Here is a 17,559-nt window from a genome sequence, read left to right on the forward strand (position 1 = left end):
TCCAGAGTGGGGACCTTTATATCTGTGTTTGATCAATGAAGGCTGCAGTTATTTTACCTGGGAAGGAACAACTCGGTCCGTCACCCATCTACAGGTCATCTCGCTCCCCTGGGTGTAGTGTCTGATGTCAAATATTTTGATGTTTGATGATAGGGGTTCTCACCAGATTGGCAAGAGTAGCTGGCCTTGCAGGACCAGTGGCAGGGATGGCTTCTGTGTGGGGAGGCCCGACTGCAAGAGAGAGTTATGCCATTGCCAACAACCTTACATGGCGGGTGCCGAGATGTGTTAATAAAAAATGGTCTGGCAGGGAAGAGGGGTGGGGAGGAATGTTAGTGCTTCTGTACCGTGATTGCTAACATGAAAATACACTGGACACCCTGTGCTCCTTGGAGCCTGAAGCGCACAGGGCTTGCACATGTGACAGCTGACATGTGCATGTGTGCATGGAATATTGCATGTGTACATGGAGGGGAAAATGCATGTGTACACCCAAATGATGCACGAACACGGACAAAAGAGAGTGCCGGTGTGTATGAGTGCTCTTAGCTGTGCATGGGATGGAACGTGAATAGATCTGCGCACACTGCATGACGCACTACTTGTGAACCATGAATAGGCAGTGCGGAATGATGCCTGGCACTAATGCCCCATGTTTCTCAGTAAGTGTTTGTCCAGACAGGCAAATGCAGAAATGACAGTGCAGCTCACTGGATGCTTTGGGAAACTGCCCTGTCGGTGCAGTCACACTAGGGGAATGGCAAGTGCAAGGAAGAGCTAGGGAAAAATTGGCCAGCTGCCCCTGCTCTGAACTGCTAAGGCTGTTTAGAACCATGCAGGGGGATGTGCAGAGCATGGTCCAGTTCCCCTTCTATGGGGAGTAGATGGCTATCTAGTCCAGGATTGTTCCCCTCTCCATTCATCCTCTTTTCCCCTTCCTATTTAGAGTAACAGTTGACAGGAGATTAATTCTGCAAACCAGTGATGATGTGCATGTTTCATGAGCGGTTCTGGCTGTGGCTGGTGTTGCAGAGCTCTGGTGGAAGCTCAGGGTGTTGGTGCAGGGAGAGGTGGATGCTGCATACCCACCCCCATCTCCTATCAGGCCTCTTCTCCCCAGGTGCTCACTGAATGCAATCTACCCTTGGCCACAGGTCTCATCTCTATCCTTAGTGCCTTGTGAGTGGCTTGAAGCTTACTCCAGAGCCCTTTAAACTGTTAGCTCTAAAGTCAGCCAGGTGGCAAGTCCTTGAACAGATGTTTTCCTCCTAGCCCATGGCTGCAGAAGTGAGATGCCAGGAAGACTAGCAGCAGTGGCTGGACAGCCAGCACCTCTCACTGTCAAGCGCTGGCATCCCCCAGCGTGACCCTTGTCTGTGCATGCAGGACTGGTGTGGTCTGGCCCTGTGCGGAGGCAGCAGCAGCTGTGTAGTGCTGGGGCTGCTGCCTGCACATCTCCCGGGAGCGAGGGCAGCCATGACCTCCTGCCGGCAGCAGACCTCACTCCCCGAGGCAACCAGGGTGGCGTGGTGAGGAGGCACCCTTGACAGTCCCTGCCGGAGCAAACGTCCGTAGTGATGAGAGCTCTGCAGCTTGCTGCCCTCCCTTCCAGGGTCCCTGCCTTAGCAGGACCTGTGGGTCTGGGCTCTGCTGTGGGGCACCCAGGGCAGGGCAGGGTGGGAGATACTGACCAAGGTTGCAGGGGCAGCATGGGGGGGGCAAGGAACCCTGCTCTCACAGCAGAACTGACATCTTGGCCTTTTCTAGGCTCCTGGGGATGCTGCCGGCTGCCCTGCACCTCCCCGCATGAGCCAGCAGAGGATGGAAGTAACTGGAATCAGCTGGGCAAAGGACCCTTCGCCAGGTGCTGGGAAGTCACCCTCCCGAAGATGGAAGTTACAAATGGGTTTGTGAACTGCGCGTGCAGCACAGGCGCCTGCGCTGCCAGACCCCTCGTGCAGTAGTCCGGGGCCACTGCAGGACAGGCAGACGTTGGCCACAGCAGCTCATCCTGTTAACTCCTCTGAAGCCGTACATGGAAAAGCTTCCCTTCGCTTCCTGTGAATGACGGTCGCAGGTGCCTGTGCCCTGCACACCGCTGCGGAGCTCCCTGCCCACTGATGGGGCAGCAGGCTGTGCGTGACCCCGCTCCCCAGTGAGACTGGCGGCAGCCGAGCACGGAGCCGTGCAGCTCTGTCCCCAGGGACAAATGCCAGCTGCCAGACTTTTCTCTGGAGACCCAGGAGCAGCCTGCGAGGCACCAGCACTGACTGCTCCTGCACTGGCAGCGGGCGGTCTGGGATGCATGTTGTCACAGATGTGACTCCAGCCTGCTGGGACAGGAGTGGTCCAGCTGCAGGACATAGCATGCAGCAGGGATGGAGATGCTCTGCATTGCCCAGTGAGCCCCATGCTGCTAGTGTGGACTTTCCTCCTCCTCTTCCCTAAAGGATGCTAGTTGCCTGTCCAAAAGCTACTGCTCATGCAGCTTCGTAGAGTGCAATGGCAAAGGGTCTGCAGGACTTCTCATGGACCATGCTGCTGCTGTTCTGCGCCATCCAGGAGCTGGGGGCCTGGGCCATGCACACTGCGGAGGAGGGCCCTGGCCTAGGGCAGCCAGGGGACCCTGCGCTGCTGGCCGGCGGGCGAGTGAAGCGTGGCTGGGTCTGGAATCAATTCTTTGTGGTGGAAGAGTACACGGGCACGGAGCCGCTGTATGTGGGGAAGGTAAGGTAACCCTATCTCTCCATGGGACCGACCAAGCCAAGTGGCAGAGCAGGGCATGCTAGCAGCACAGTCGAGCCTGGCAGGGGAGGCAGGGCCTGTGTGAAGGTTGCTCCTGGGGGCCTGGTTAAAGTACTCTATGGACTGGGATGGCAGGAACCCAGTTGGTCCCCGTGGCGGGGCGGTGAGGTTAATGTGCTCCCAGAGACTCTAGGGTGGGAGCACACCAAAATTCACGTATGTGTTATTCCAGTTGTGTGCTGGGTTTCCGTAGTGTTTGGGGTGGATGCAAGAAGGGGTGCAGCTCTGGGTGTTGTGGGGGCAGTGGGGAAGGCTCAGCCTCATCTCTATGGGAGGACAGGCTGGGCGGGAGCAGGTGTGCAGACTGGGCTGGGGCAGCAGGGCAGGCATCTGCTCATGCTGGTCCCTGCCGTGTCTTGGGAACCGAAGTGCTGCTGTAGCACCAGGGGCCTTCCTGCCCCAGCAGTTGCTGCCATAGGTGCAACCTTGACTTCCTGAAGATGGTCCATCCCTGGTCCTGTAGCCCCTTCAGCATGGGGATAATGTGCTGGGTTTATGGCCCCTCCCTGTGGCTCTCTCCTGGTCCTGGAAGGACTGTACTTTCTTGGACCTGCAGGCTACAGTAGCTGTTTCCTAGCTAATTATCTCTGCAGACCAGGGCTGGCAGAGGAGGTGTCCCACTCTACTTGTGGCGCGGCAGTCCTGCTCTTGTTTGTGGCCAGAGTGAGGTTGTGGCAGGATTTATGTATCTCAATCTGGCCTGCACAGCATCGCATGGAAGGTGCTTGGTGCGGGCGTGCAGGGCTTGGAGGGACCCTGAGGGCCAGCAGTGGTGAGGGAGCTTTCCAGGGGCTTGCCAGGCACTATGCCCATCAGACCTGTACTGCGGGTACTCCTGGGTGCTGGCTGGGAGCTGCACTGTGTTACTATGCTGCTCCCAGGGCCGGACCCTTGCTGGGCTTTGCACATGCAGTGGCACCGATGAACTTCCAGGGAGAGGTGCTGGGAGGTTTCGGGCTTGTTGTAACCAGTGCATCCTGCTCTGCTGTGAGAAGGTGTGATAGCGGTCACTGGAGCATGCTGATCTCCCCGTGCTAGAAAAGCCCTGATCTCCCTCTGGCAGTCTCCCTTCTCTCCAAGCGGGTGGCTGTTCATGCTGTCCTGGCTCTTGCTGTTGCTTGCGCACCCTGCAGAGAGGAGTGCCAGCAAACCTGGAGCTGCTGGCAGATAACAGTGCCTTGCTGGGCGGGACTGGGTCTGTCCTTGGGAACTTGCTGCTTCCCTGGTGTGTAACCTCAGGTAGGCTGGACGTGGACCTCTGCTCCCTCCGCTCCTGGTGTCCTGAGGCTGAAGGGGCATTTTGCCTTGGGGTTGCTGGGCTTCGTCCTTTTCTGGGAGCTGTGGAGAACTGCTCTGTGGCTCCCACGTGTCGGGGGGATGTGTTATTTGTATATTGGTGAAGGCAGTGCTGGCTGTTGGGACCAGTCAGAGGAGCATGCTGCAAGCCGGCTACAGCTGCCCATGTGGGGACATGGGCTCTCCCCAAAGGAAAATGCCCAAGAGCTCATGCAGCAGGGCTGTCTGACGGCCTCAGCTGTCTTGTCATGAGTCTGGAGGAGGCTTGAAAATGGGCTTCTTGGCTAAGGGCCAGCTGGGATTTCAGTGGTGATTTGTGTCCGTTTCAGCAGGCACTCGAAAGCCGCACTCTGCCACGATGCTCAATGCAGTTACAGCTAATTCACAGCTCCCCTGGGAAGCGACTGGAAACATCAGGCCCTGTCAAACTCCAGAGGTAGCTTAGCAACCGCTGCATCTCCAAAACAAACCCAGGAACCTACAACTAACCCATTTTACAGCCCCTTTCCACATCATCCACTGCATCACCCACCCCGCTCAGAATAAACAGCCAGCATGCACTGAAAACCATTCCCTGTGAATATTGCTCCCAAGAGCTGAAAGCAGCCCAGGGCTGGGCTTTTCCATGGGGCTGGGAGGAGCTGGGGTGCCTGCCTGGGGCAGCCCTGGCTTCCCAGGGCAGCGTGCCAGCCCTCCTGGCACAGCCTGGGGGTCCAGGAGTTGTCCTGCACAGGGGACCTGAGGCTCCCTGAGGTGTAGCTGGGGCTTGCCCTCCGTGGATGCCTCTTGCACACCTACGTGTGCTTTTCGAAGGGCCGATACCATTTCCATAAAATCTGGGTTCTCTAGCTAATCCTTCTTCTGAACTGTAATTTCCCCTGAGGCTGCTGTCAGTTTGATGTGGATTTCTTTGGGTTTTTTAAATGGAATTATGGGGTCAGCACTAGTTACAAACTTCTGCATGTGGACAGATCTATTTTAGATAGAGGAGAGGATTAAAGGAAAAAAAGCAGATTTAATTAAGTTGCTAATATTTAAAGAAAATTGATGAACTCAGGCTTTATGAGTTGGAGCAAACAGAGTGTGCCTTTATTATGGGCTAGTTTTTATTTGATTTTTCTTTCTTTTCTGACCCCAGAGTAGTTTTTTATTTGTGTATCTGTGCTTTCTGTTTAATTGCTTTTAATAAGGAATGTGCACCTCTGTTCACATTTCATTTTGATTTAATTATTAGTAAGTAATTAATGGCTTCGTAAAATTCCTGTTTGTAGCCTTTTAGAGCAAGGAAACTATTTTCCTGTTGAACAGCCTGAACAGATCAGCCTTTTGTCCACCTTCTGGATGGCCCTGGCTGCTGTGGACGCTCTTGTCCTTGGCTGGAGGAGCTGAGCTGCAGGCGGGGATTCCCTCTGCTCCCGGGGTGCAGCGCTGCGGGTGGCCCCTGCGCCCGAGGGAGCTCCAGAGGAGGCTCAGTGGGGCCCCGGGGCCAGCACGGGTCTGCGCTGTGCCAGGGCTGCCCGACTTCGCTCGCCTGCCGTGCCCGGTGATGGTGGGGTCCCCACGCCTGCATGGGAGTGTGGTGCTCCCTGAGCCTGCCCGCTGTAATGGCGAGGCCGGGCAGGAGATGGTACCTCTGGGATGTGGCCTGGGCCTGTGGCATCTCCCCTCAGATGTCTGGTCTGTTATCTGGCCCTCCCCCATTAGTTGTTGTTTAGTCAAGCACACAGATTTAGCTCTTTTAATCTTCCCTTGTAAATCAATCTCTACAGCCCCTTGAGCCCAGGCTCCATTTTTCTTCCTAGCATTCCAGTTTGCAGGGATGCTGGTGTCTGCTCCCAGTAGTCAGCGATGAGCAAATATGTAAGGAGGGTGTGCTGAGAGCTCAGTGTGGCTCTTGGAAGAGCTGCTGGGTGGTTTATCACTCGCCTAATTATTAATCATGAGCCTGGTGTTCCGCAGAAAAATGCAGGTTTCCATTACCTGCACTGTGCAGACCAGGTGCACCTTTTTCTTTCTGAAAAGCATCTCTAGCGGAGTAGCAGTGAGCATCAGGGAGAGGGTTATAAAGTGGAGCGGGCAGCAAGCTCGCCAGCAGGGAGGGCTGGGGCAGGGTGGCCAGGGCAGGATGCTCCTGCAGGCACTTCCCAAGAGGTGCTGCCCTAGCAGGTCTGTGGCCAAGCTGCCACAGTGGTCCCAGGGCACTGCTGGGCTCACGGCCCCGTTTGCTAGCTGAGTGAAGGTCTCCTTCCCAGGCAAGCCTTGGGAGATGTTTTAACACAGGCAGTAATATGTTAATGTTGTGTAAAATGCATTGAATTGTCTAACGCGTGGGCCCCTCACTCATGAAATAAATATATAAACTGTATCTAACAAGACAAATATAATGAAGGCGTCATAAAAAAGAGGCAGCTCTGGTATAAATTCTTGCTGGTAGAGCTGTATGTCTGAAAGGTGGATTATAGAACTGCAGTTTGGAAGATTGAATGGCCCATAAACATTTTCATATTTCATTAGCTGATTAATGGACGGCTTTTTTCTTTTTTTGGGGGGGGGGTTGGGGGGCGACGGGACATACACGACTTTGCTGATTCTAAGCAGAAATTGTAGGAAGCAAATGAAAGCAGCTGATGAAACCTTTCCGGGGGCCTGTCCCATTATGGATTGTCCCAATTAATGCTCATGCAGCTCTCTGTCAAGATGCATTCTGCCTGTCCAGTTACTGTTAATAGATTTCTCATAAGTGGCTGGATTGTAAAAACCTCATAACTCAGTTTAATGCCACCAATAAAATTATCTCTGGACGTCTGGCCTGGATTCCAGTCAGCTCCTGGTCTGTGGGGAGCTGCTGTTTACCCTTTCTTCTCCTAATTTCAAATGTTGTCTTAATTAGAAAATGAAGCAGGGGTTGGCTACAAAAGCATCTTCCCCAGGGTCTGGTGGTCTGCATCCTGAACACAGGACTAATTTGCCACATTCTCTTGCACGCTTTGCTCAGGTGGGGGCTCTGGGTGTGGTGTTGTGAGGGGTTGACCCCCCTGCTACCTTGCCACATAAACCCAATACAGATGTGCAGTGAGTGCGTGAGCTCTTAGGCTGGGAGACTCATCAGCCCCGACTGCCCAGAAGATGGAGGGTGGCTGTGGCTGGAGCAGAGCTGGCAGATGAGGATGGTCTTTGGGCAGCTGGCTGGGTAGATGAGGACAGGCGCTGGTGGTGAGGTGCCTTTACACTCCGGTCTGCTGTGCAGAGGTGATCCTACACTGATGGGGTCCTGGGTCCTTGCCCACAGCAAAGCCTATTTTTCTGGAGTGCTGTTAAGTTCTTCCCTTTTCCAGCATCTCCTAACCTGGTAGTGGTGGGATTTGTCCCTTGATTTGTGGCGTGGGTGGGTGCTGGCAGGATTTGTGATCTGCCAAGCCTCTGGTGGTATAGGTAGGACTGAAGTTGCAGTTTACTGGGCCTTCCTCCGCGCTCAGGCATCATTTGGTGGTGCTCTGTGCTGCTCTCCAGTCCAGCAGTGGCAGAGGGAGCAGACGCAGGGACCATGGGCACCTTGCACCAGGGGCTCCACACCCACGTGGTCTTGGCCTTGGGGGCACAAGCATGGCCCCAGCCTGCTCCCACCCTCTCCCTCTTTCCCTGGCAGATTCACTCGGACTCGGATGAGGGGGACGGCTCCATCAAGTACACTATCTCCGGGGAGGGTGCAGGGACTATCTTCCTCATCGATGAGATCACAGGTGACATCCATGCCACCGAGCGCCTGGACCGGGAGCAGAAAACCTTCTACACACTGCGGGCCCAGGCCCGCGACCGGCAGACGGACCAGCTGCTGGAGCCTGAGTCAGAGTTCATCATCAAGGTGCAGGACATCAACGACAGCGAGCCACGCTTCCTGGAGGGGCCCTACATCGGCAGCGTGGCTGAGCTGTCCCCCATTGGTAGGTCTCCTGGGTGGGAGGAGGTGGGCTGGGAAACCTGCGCGCCTCTCCTGTCAAACCTTAAGCCTGCTGTACCCCGCAAAACCGCCTGCAAATCCCAGGGATTCCAGCTGAGACCAGAGCTAGGGAGACAAAAGGGAAAAATAAATAAGGTGGCTTAAGGAAAACAAGTGAATAAATCCTCTGAGCTGATTGCCAGCCTGTGGCTGAGCGCTCAGTCTCAGCCCTAAGCTGTGCCCTGGAGACAAGTCGTGGCGGTGCCAGCTGCCCGCTGTGCATTTACCCTGATTTTGCACAGCCCCCTCACTCCCAAACGCTGGGGGGGGGGGGGTGTGGACTGAGCCCTTGCATGCCATGGGGCTCACAGCTGCCTGTGGCTCAGCTTAGCCTGGGTGGGGTTTCTCCCTCTCTGCCTGCCTGTGCCCCAGCCCTTCCTCAGGCTTCCTCTGCGTGCTGCCCTCCAGAGCCCTGTGGCTGCCCAGCCATCCCCTTGTGCATCCCCGTGCAGCACTGTGGAGCCCCTCTCATCTGGCTTCTGGCCTTCCTTCGAGGGGCCAGGTGGTGCTGGCTGAGATTGGGGAATTCACGTCCCCTGTGACAGCAGTGTGGCTTCCCCGTGTTACCGCTAGCCTGCCCATCCCCTTGCCACCAGGCATCTTTTAAGTCCATTGGTGATCAGCCTTGCTGAAGTGCTAAGGGCCAGGCTGGGACAAGTGCCACGAGGTTGCATGAGTCTAACCCCCCAGGGATGGCAGAGGGGCGCAGTGAACTTTGTGCTCACCTGAGCGTCAGGAGGGGTACAGGGAGGTGATGCATGAGCTGCAGTATTGCTGCCCTTGCTCCCCGTGCTGGCCCGATGGTGGGTTCTCGTGCTGCTGAGCACAGCTGGCTTGCTGCACTGCCCAGAATGTCATACCATTCGCCATCCACATCGGGCTATCTGTTATCCCCCATTGACTAGCCAGGGCATAGCAGACTGCGTGTGCTGGCACATGCTGTGGGCAGGGAACTATAAATCACTGTTCTCCAGAGGCTGCATCAAGGTAGAAGACAGCCTGCAAAAGACTGACTGACATCAAGGATAAGGCAGGTCCCCAACACTGTCACAAGGGGAAGAGTGCCAGTGCCAGAGCTCTGGGAGGGAGAGCACTTGGGGGAGCCAGGGCTGGGGGAGCAGAGCTGAGCCACACCAGGGGCTCGGTAGGTCCTGCTGTGCTTGTGCAGGAAGGTCTGGCTGAAGAGCCATCCTGGAAGCGGAGTGCAGGGGATGGTGGTCAGGTCTGTGCTGCCTCGGGACAGAGCTCTGGCTCTCCATGGTTAATGTGCAGCATATTGTGAGACTGGTGCATGGCCTTCGGCAGGTACAGATGTGCAGGAATTGCCCACACCAGAGGAGCTGCTGCTGCCTGGATTTCTGTTGATGGATGGAGGACAAGCTCTCCTGAGGCATCCCAAGCGCTCCTTCCTCTTCCACAAATCCTTTCCCAAGTCAGAGAGTGACCCCTTGAACTACACCCTTGTGCTCCTGGAGAAATGAAAGACAGCATGTGGGAAGCAAAGCAGGAGGCATCCTGTTCCCAAAGGGAAGAAAGAAATTAATTTAATCTATTTTGCCTGAACAACATTTAAAAAGGAAGGAATTCTCAAGTCTGAGTATGAGACAAGGATCCTAGTTCTTTGAAAATCACTAACAATTATGGAGCTGCCTGATCAGACTGATGTGAACAAGACATATCAAAGGAGACAGTTTCTATGCAAAATTGGAGATCAGAGGGAGAAAGAAACACGGTTTCACAACATGAAAGGAGGCGATTCCTGCAAATTAAAATACTCAGAAGTTAAAAGTAAAGAGAAGTGCTGTGAATGGCGTGGGCTGTGCTTCTAAGCTGCACGCTCAGAGCGGGGAGCTGGTGCCAAGAGCCTGGTCTGCTTACCAGGCTGATACCTGTCTACCTGTGACAACCTGGGAGCCTTCTGTAGCCTGGCCATCCCAGGGAGCATAAGGGCTCCTCTGTAGCAGCCTGGCCCTGGAGATGGCCCAGCTAACAGGGCAGGGAGAGCTTCACGCAGCACCTTCAAGTAGTGCTGCCGCATGGTCCCTTGCAGTATGAATGCAGAGCTGGAGGGTACCCACATGCTGCTGCTGCTGCAAGTCCCCGGCTCCCTCCTGGTTCTCCCTCGGCTTAGCAGTGCTTTGCCCAGGAACAGGTAGCACAAAGGACAGGATGGACACATCCTGTGAAAGCATAAACAAACAAGCCTGAGAAGTAGCTTTCTCCTCAACCTTCTGGGGTTCAGCAGCTGTCCTGCTCCTCCACTGTGGCCCTGGTAGGGACACAGAGGGAGATGGGGCTGGACGCGGACCTGGTGTGTGAAGTTCATCTCCAGGTGCTGTAGGAAGGGCTGAGGATGCAGGACATGGGATGCTGTCTGGGCCAGGGAGCTAAAGTTCAAGACTTTCTTATGGGAAGTATCCTGCCAGGCCCTGTTAGTGTGGGAACACTCCTTTTGTGGCATCAAGGCCTGGTGCAGCTGTGATCACTGCCTTTTTTGTGGTTGGTATTGGTAGTGATTGCTGTCTCTGAGCTGGACAGATAATCTTCCCTAGACCTGAGGGGTATTTCATAAGAATGAATGGGGAGCATGCCTTGCTGCCTTCCTGAATGTGGGTGGAGGTGATCTTCTGTACTGGCCAAGCAGGGGTAGGAAGGCTGGGCAGCTTGGGGAGAGCTTGGATTGGCCATTAATACACCAAGATCTAGGTCAAAGTCTGGGGACCTACTGGTGAACATGCCTGGTCTTGGCTCCATTTGGGTGCAGATGTTTTCCTGGATCACCAGTGTTACTGGTTCGGCTGTGCTCTCCGCTGGGATGGGGCCACCCCAGGGGACAGGGCTACTCTCCAGCTTGGAGCTTGTTTGAAGGGAGCTGGTCATTCCCTATCTCTGCTGCTCTGACAGCCTTTGCTCTGTGGCCCAGCCTGAAAAGTGAAGGGTGACCCCATTTTTCCTCCTCTCATGCTCCTGCCTTCCCAGACCTTGCTGGGGTTTGTGCCTGGGGCTGCCCAAGCAGGTGTTTTTTCTTCTCACTAATGGCAGCTATCAGCTGCAGATCCCCATTCCCTGCCAAAAGTGTGGTCCCAGCTCCCAGAGGTGGGTACCTTCCTGGGGCGTAAAGAGGAATAAAACAAATACAGTCAGATCTGCTCTGTGACAGCAGGAACAGATCAAAGGACATTATTTGCATAATGAAGGAGTACTAATTGGGAGGGAAAGTCATTTGATTTCCTAGTGTCTAAGAGGGAATAACAAATGAGAGAACTGCACAAACTCTCACAGAGTAGCTGGGAGTGCTTTGCAGCACACCTGCCCCTTGCTCTGCCCTAGGGCCAGGGCAGCACACGTTGGTAGTGACAGCATATGTGCTGCTTGAGAGTGTAAGACTAAGTCAGGGTGGACTAAAGACCTCTTTGTTCCAGGATCTTGTCTTGACAGTGGCCAAAGTGGATGCTTATGGAGGAGGAGGAGGAACAGCACACACAGCATGTGTGATGCTCCTCTTAATACTCTCCCAGCCAGCAACCAGTTTCAGCTTGGGGATTTCTTCAGCTGTGGGTGGTTTCCATGGGTTTAGTCAGCTTCGGTGTCTGTCTTCCATGAACTCATTTAGACTTGCAAAACGAAAGGAAAAGGGGTTGCTATTGCTGTCTGATGGATCAAAAATGTCAGATGCAAGATGGTCAGGAAGGTAAGGCCAGAGCCTGGGATTTGTAAGGAGCAGAGGTGGTGCTTGGAGGTAACCCCAGCCCATGGAGCCGGGCTGAGTGTGTGCTATGCCCCTGGAGAAGTCTGTTTTCTACACACAGCACAGCCCTCAGGCTGGCACTGAGCTCCTGCACTTGGAGGAAGCACATCCAAAATGGAAGCTGAACCAACAGTTTTACCTACCTGGGCTCCCTTGGCATGGCAGGACCAGCTGCAAGAGCAGGCTTCACATCACTTATCTCTAGAAACCTCCTCTGGTCCAGGGCTGCTGGGGCATTGGGAGAAATAGTATAGCTGCTGAGGACCGTTTTGCAGACAGCAGGGCACAGAGCCGTCGAATGCTGCTGTGATGGTGCAGAGGAGGCAGGTTTGACCCGGTGCTGTGTGAGGTTGGCAGGGAAGGCGGCTGGAGCTGCAGCGGGGCAGAGGGCTCTCCCAGCTCAGCCGCCCCAGAGGGAGCAGGGCCTTGTCCTGCCCCAGGGCTAGCAGCAGCTGCTGGAGGCAATGCACTGGGTCCACCTGGGCAGGGGAAGGCAGAGGCTGGTGGTGCTGCCTGGGAGTGTTTTCGCTAACTCCCCCTGTGCCACTGCCAGGTCAGGACAGCCAGCTGCCCTGAATGCACGTGGGCTAGCCAAGGAGCAGTCTGTCTGCAGGATAGGGCCTGAGTCACAAGCCCTGTTGCAGCCCCACTGCTGTCCTGTCACCTCAAGAAGAAACTGCGGACTAAGAGTTGCAGGCTGCTCTGTGCTGGCACCCTGAGGCTGAGCCTCTGCGTGGGTACCCCAGAGCAGATCACTCCAAAATGCCTGAGTTGAGCAGATTCTAGTACCAAAGGAAGAGACCTGGAGCTGCAGAAGAAGGTACGAAGGGACCCAGCCAATTGCCTGGGAACTGCAGGATCTTCACCATGCAACAGGAGATGCTAAAATTTGCTGTGTTTTGGGCTCCCTTCCTGAGCTCCCTGGGGCCTGCTTAAGAGCTGTCTGCCACACACAGGCATGAGCCCAAATCCAGCATAAGCTGCCTTCTGCAAGACAACTCCGTTGGTCGCACGGAGTGGGTGTTGCAGCCCAGAGCTCGCTTCTGGGCTGTTTGGGGAGCTTGCAGAGCCCAGAGTGAGGGACGTGCTAGGAAATGTGCATCCTTTCATCAGAACATCACTCCTTCCTTGGTGCATTTTGCTCTCCTTATTTTTCTGTGTAACACCAAGTCCAGATTAGAGATGATTTGGCTGTACAGACAGAAACTTGGGGTCAAGCCCTGACTCTAGCACAAAGCTGGCTGAATGCAGAAGTGATTATTGTGAAGAGAAATTGTTTAATCTCCATGCTGGAAGCAGAGAAAAATACTTTGTTTAACATACAGCCAGAACACTTGCAGGCAGTCTGATCTTTTTTTTTCTTGATAGAAAATGCTCAAAACACTTGTGTGCATCTGGAAGCTGCTGGAGCAGCAAGTAGCTGGGAACTGGGGCTTATCCTGCCTGTTGGTCCCCTTCAGTGCTGCGCTCTTGGTCATGGTGCAAGCTTTGAGCCCTCTGCCCTGCACATCTGAGCACCTGCTACACTCTCTCTACATCCAGTCTGCATGTGCTAACCCCCTCAGGGAACCTGTGTCCCCTTAATTTAATGCTTTGGGTTATTGCCTAAGACACCACGTTCACCTCCTTGGTGACAGGGGCTGGGGTGCCTTGTCCAATGGGTTTCTCTGGCCAGAGACCCCAAAGGATGTTTCCATAGTTGTATGTTTGAGCGATTCCACCACAGCCAGGATAGCTCCCTTGGGCTTGGCCTGCCAGGCATGAGGGCTCTGCAGTGAATCTCCTCTGGGTCGGATTTGGCTTTCTACCAAGTTAGGATGTTCCTGAGATTGCAAGAAACTCAATTCTGCTCCAGTAATTTTTAAGCTCCTCTGGTTTATTTTCTTTCCTAATGTCCTGCCTGCTTGTTTCTGGGATGCATCAGTGACTGCATGTGTTGGGCAAGACAAAAGCTGTAAATCGCGTTGTTTATAAAATCCCAGATGCCCCCTGCCCCCACAGCAACCAGGTCCCTGACATGAGTGCTGCGCTGTGGCATCAGTCCAGGGCATGTGACTTTGCATGACAAAGAACTCCTCTCAGGGTCCTTTATATCCTGCAGGGCTGAAATGACCATGTGCTGTCCTGGAGCCAGCTGGATCCGCACGGAACAATGCTCTAAGCATGGGAAGAGAGTTGTCCTTTGGGCTCAGTCTGAGGTGGAGGTGCAGGCTGCAGCCCCAGAGCTGGTCCGGAGAGTGGCTGGAGGCTCCTACCTGCACCAGGGAAGGGATGAAGGCTGCCATGAGGAGGGGCAGTCAAATTTAGCAAGTGTTGGCTTTTCCTGCTACCTGTTTACCTCTCTGCAGGCCTGGAGCCTGGCTGTACTTCTGTCCCTGGGGAAGTGACAGGTCCTGTTGGCTTGCTTGTGGATTCAGCGCAGAGCCTCATTACTCTTGGATGTGTTTGGAGTTTGCCTGTCGACATTTCTTTTAGCTAAACGTGGAGTGAGTGGCATAGTAAGTGGTCTAGAGCCATTAGTCTTCTGCGTGCAGGCAGATGGCACCTCCCAGGATTGCTGAAACTGGCCCCAGAGGCTCTGGGTCCTGCGGGGAAGGTGGTGATGGATACTAGGACAGGTCTGCAATAGTATTTCAAAGGTGCTCTGCAGAGCCCAGGACCTGCAAAGCCCTGTCCATCCATCCAAGGCGCTTGGGGCTGAGCTGCTGTTTGCCAGGCCAGCCTCGAGGACCGCCCTGCCTGGCAGCGTGCTGCAGCAGGGGCAGCTGAGCGGGGCTGAACCCTGCACGCGCGGCCGCAGCGGGAAAGGGCCTTGCGGAGAAATGGTGCCTTGATCCTGCCGGCTCCCAGGGACGTCTCCAGGCGCCTTTCGGTGCTGGGGGCTGGCAGGCCCTCTCTGCGCTGCCGAGCCCGGCTCCCTGCTGGGCACAGCAGGGATGGGATTAACCTCCCTGGCCTGCGGAGTCAAGGACTGGCCGATGTCCCTGGCAGGTCTCCAGGATGGCTCAGGGTGCGGAACGGGGACAGCCCAGGCAGGGCCCGTGGAGCCGGAGGATGGCTGGCAGCTGGGGTCTGTGTCCCATCCTACAGCCAGCCCAGCGGGCGCTGGGTCAGCCCGGCGCTCCGCGGCCCCAGTGTGGGCTGTGGGGGAGGATTGCTCTGGAAGTGAGGGTCTTGGCCCCCCTTCCCTCTGGAGGAAAACACATTTTGTTTGATCTGCTGTGCTGGATTGCACCTTTGTAGCAGGAGAGTAAGAGATGGACTGTGACTCATTAATTCTTATGTAAAATTGTTGGTTTCCTCTGGTTCTGTGGGATGAGCTGGCCAGGGGAGGAACAGAGGTCTTTATCTCATTTTACATGTCTAATTATCTCTCTGGATAGGCTTCCTGGTTATGGGATGTGGGTTATACAGTACATGATGGATGTTTAGATTTTATTTATCATATCTTTTATGGCTAAGGCATATGCCAGAAAACTAAATAAAAGTCATATATGCTGTACTTGCTGTGGGCAGTGCTATGGTTGGAGAGCAGAGACTAATATCAGAGCAGGAGTGGGAGCCAGGGTGTTCCTAAGCTTGTCTCCACAGGAAGGAGAGGGGAGGAAGGAGGGGATCTAGTTAAACTGGAATTCAAGACCTTTGTTCTTCAGATTGAAAGACAGGGCAAGGGAAGGGTGGAAAAGGGATAAATGGGGGTTAAGAGAGTATGCTGGAAAGTTGGACTCCTGGATTCCTGATACCCTATAGGTGACCTTGAGCAGGCTGCATTGCATCTTCACAGACTAGAAGTCAAGGCACAAAGTGGGTTTAATGTTCCTTACCTGTCTGTTGTCCAGCTGTTAATGAGATGCTGTGAGAGCAGGTGCGGAAGGGCAGAGCCTTCATCACCTTTAGGGTTGCTGACTTCAGCCTAAGGGCAGTATGCCATGATCCTGCTGCCACTGAGCTGAAGGTGCCTTGCTGCAATGCTTGTTATGCTGCTTTGTTTCCCCTTGCACTAGAGCAGAAAGCACTGGTCCCAAACATGGGGCTCACGCCTGGGACCCAGCAGCCTGGATCTGCCACCCCGCAGCTCCGTTGCTCCAGCGCTGGGGAGTGCCCAGCAGCCAAGCAGCCAGAGGCAGCCCCATGGGCCAGGAGCCTTCTGTGCTGGCACTGGAAAACTGAGAGCAGCAACCTGCCTGGCTTGTCCAGGGAATGGCTTAAAATGGAGAAACAAAACCTGCCTCTGGGTGGGCGTGGATCCTGCCTTCCCATTGGACTCTGGCACTGATGCAGTTTTGCAATGTTCAGGTAAATGCTGGAATGCAAGGAGTATAGCTGTTTGCCTGATAGGGATGGATTAGTAGGTGAGTTGTGCAGTTGAGTGGGGGAGAAGCAGCATGAGATGCAGAGCCTGATGCAAACTTTTAGTGGCTTGCTCCCCTCTTTAATGATCACTGGGCTGGCACCTGTGGGGTGACAGCACTGAGATGGCTGGGATAGAGGCTTGTGGCATAGTCCTTGGGGCACTTGCTCTGTCTGCACGCATGCAGTCCTGACGCAGGTTATACTGTGTACAGGGCAAGTGCAGGCAAATAACTGGGCTTGTGTACGTGTGGGTGAGTTTTGGATCTCCTAACCCTTTGCCGCTGAGATGCCTGGACAAGAGCATCTTAGAGTGTGGGATGTTTGTGCAAGGTCAGCAGGTTCTGCCTGTGGTGATGATGCACTGCAGGGTGCAGGTGCGGGTGCTGCTGTGGACACTGGGCATGGACTGTCAGCTGGTTGCTGCCAGGCTGGGCGCGGAAGGAGCCCTACGTGTTGCCAGGGCAGGTGCTGCTTTTTGTGATTCTCAGACTTTGGCACCTCCAGCATCCCTAGCAGGGCTTTTCTGCTGCAGCTGGGAGAGGGGTGCTTGGAGACCCTGGTGCCATGTACTTTCCCTTCCCTGATCCCTTCCTTCTCAGCTTTCTGGTCAGAAGCTTCCCAAGGGAACATGGCAGGGTGCCGGAGGGGATGTGCAGTGCAGGTGCTGGTGTGGGGGTGATCTGCCTTGGCTCATACCTGGTGAAAGAGTTGTGTGATGGCAGGCAGGGGGAGGAGGAGGCAGGACAGACCCTTTCAAGAAAATGCAGCAATAGTATTTCTTAAATAGTTGTTTGCAAGGCAGGGAGCTAGTGTTGCTGTGGTGTAATCTGGATGTGCCTGGCAGGGATGCACGATAACTTCACTGGAGACAGCAAAGCATAAATAAGTCAACTCGAACTAGCTTGTTGCTGAAGACCGATGAGGGGGTTTCTCATGTTATCAGCAGAGCTGCAGCTCTGAGAAGATGGCCAGGGAGAATGAAAAGCAACCATGGTAACTGCTCACTTTCTTCAGTGAATACCCTTTCCAGGAGATCAAAAGCGAACTGGACTGGGGGGAGCGTGTGCTTCCCAGCTGCCCGCAGCAGCATTGCTATCTCTCCTGTCTCATCTCCTGCCTGAGTCCAGGCTGGGCTGGTGCAGAAGTGCCCTGGCTGCCTGCAAGCTGTGGGCTTGTGGTGTCCTGACAGCAGAAGAGGAAGGCACCAGGGACTGGAGCTCTTCATTCTCCATCTGGATGGTTCCAGCATCGTTTCTGCCCACTGCGACATGAGAAGAGGCTGCTTCTGATGTTGTGTGTACCTCTGTTGTTTGGGAATATAATGGGTCTAGACTCAGATGCTGACAACTAGTAGGAAGCC

At 54.6% G+C, this 17,559-nt stretch overlaps 1 protein-coding gene across 1 annotated transcript in view; it reads left to right on the plus strand.

Annotated features, from left to right (window-relative positions):
- The first annotated feature begins 2,502 nt into the window (after positions 1-2,502).
- CDH22 (cadherin 22) overlaps positions 2,503-17,559 on the plus strand; it is a 56,676-nt gene continuing 41,619 nt past the window's right edge. Inside the window, exons 1-2 of the mRNA XM_059827335.1 lie at positions 2,503-2,727; positions 7,748-8,042. Of these exons, the coding sequence (XP_059683318.1) occupies positions 2,503-2,727; positions 7,748-8,042 (520 nt within the window). The remainder of the gene's footprint in view (positions 2,728-7,747; positions 8,043-17,559) is intronic.

This window comes from Gavia stellata, chromosome 20 (assembly GCF_030936135.1).
Source record: "Gavia stellata isolate bGavSte3 chromosome 20, bGavSte3.hap2, whole genome shotgun sequence".
Lineage (NCBI taxonomy): Eukaryota > Metazoa > Chordata > Aves > Gaviiformes > Gaviidae > Gavia > Gavia stellata.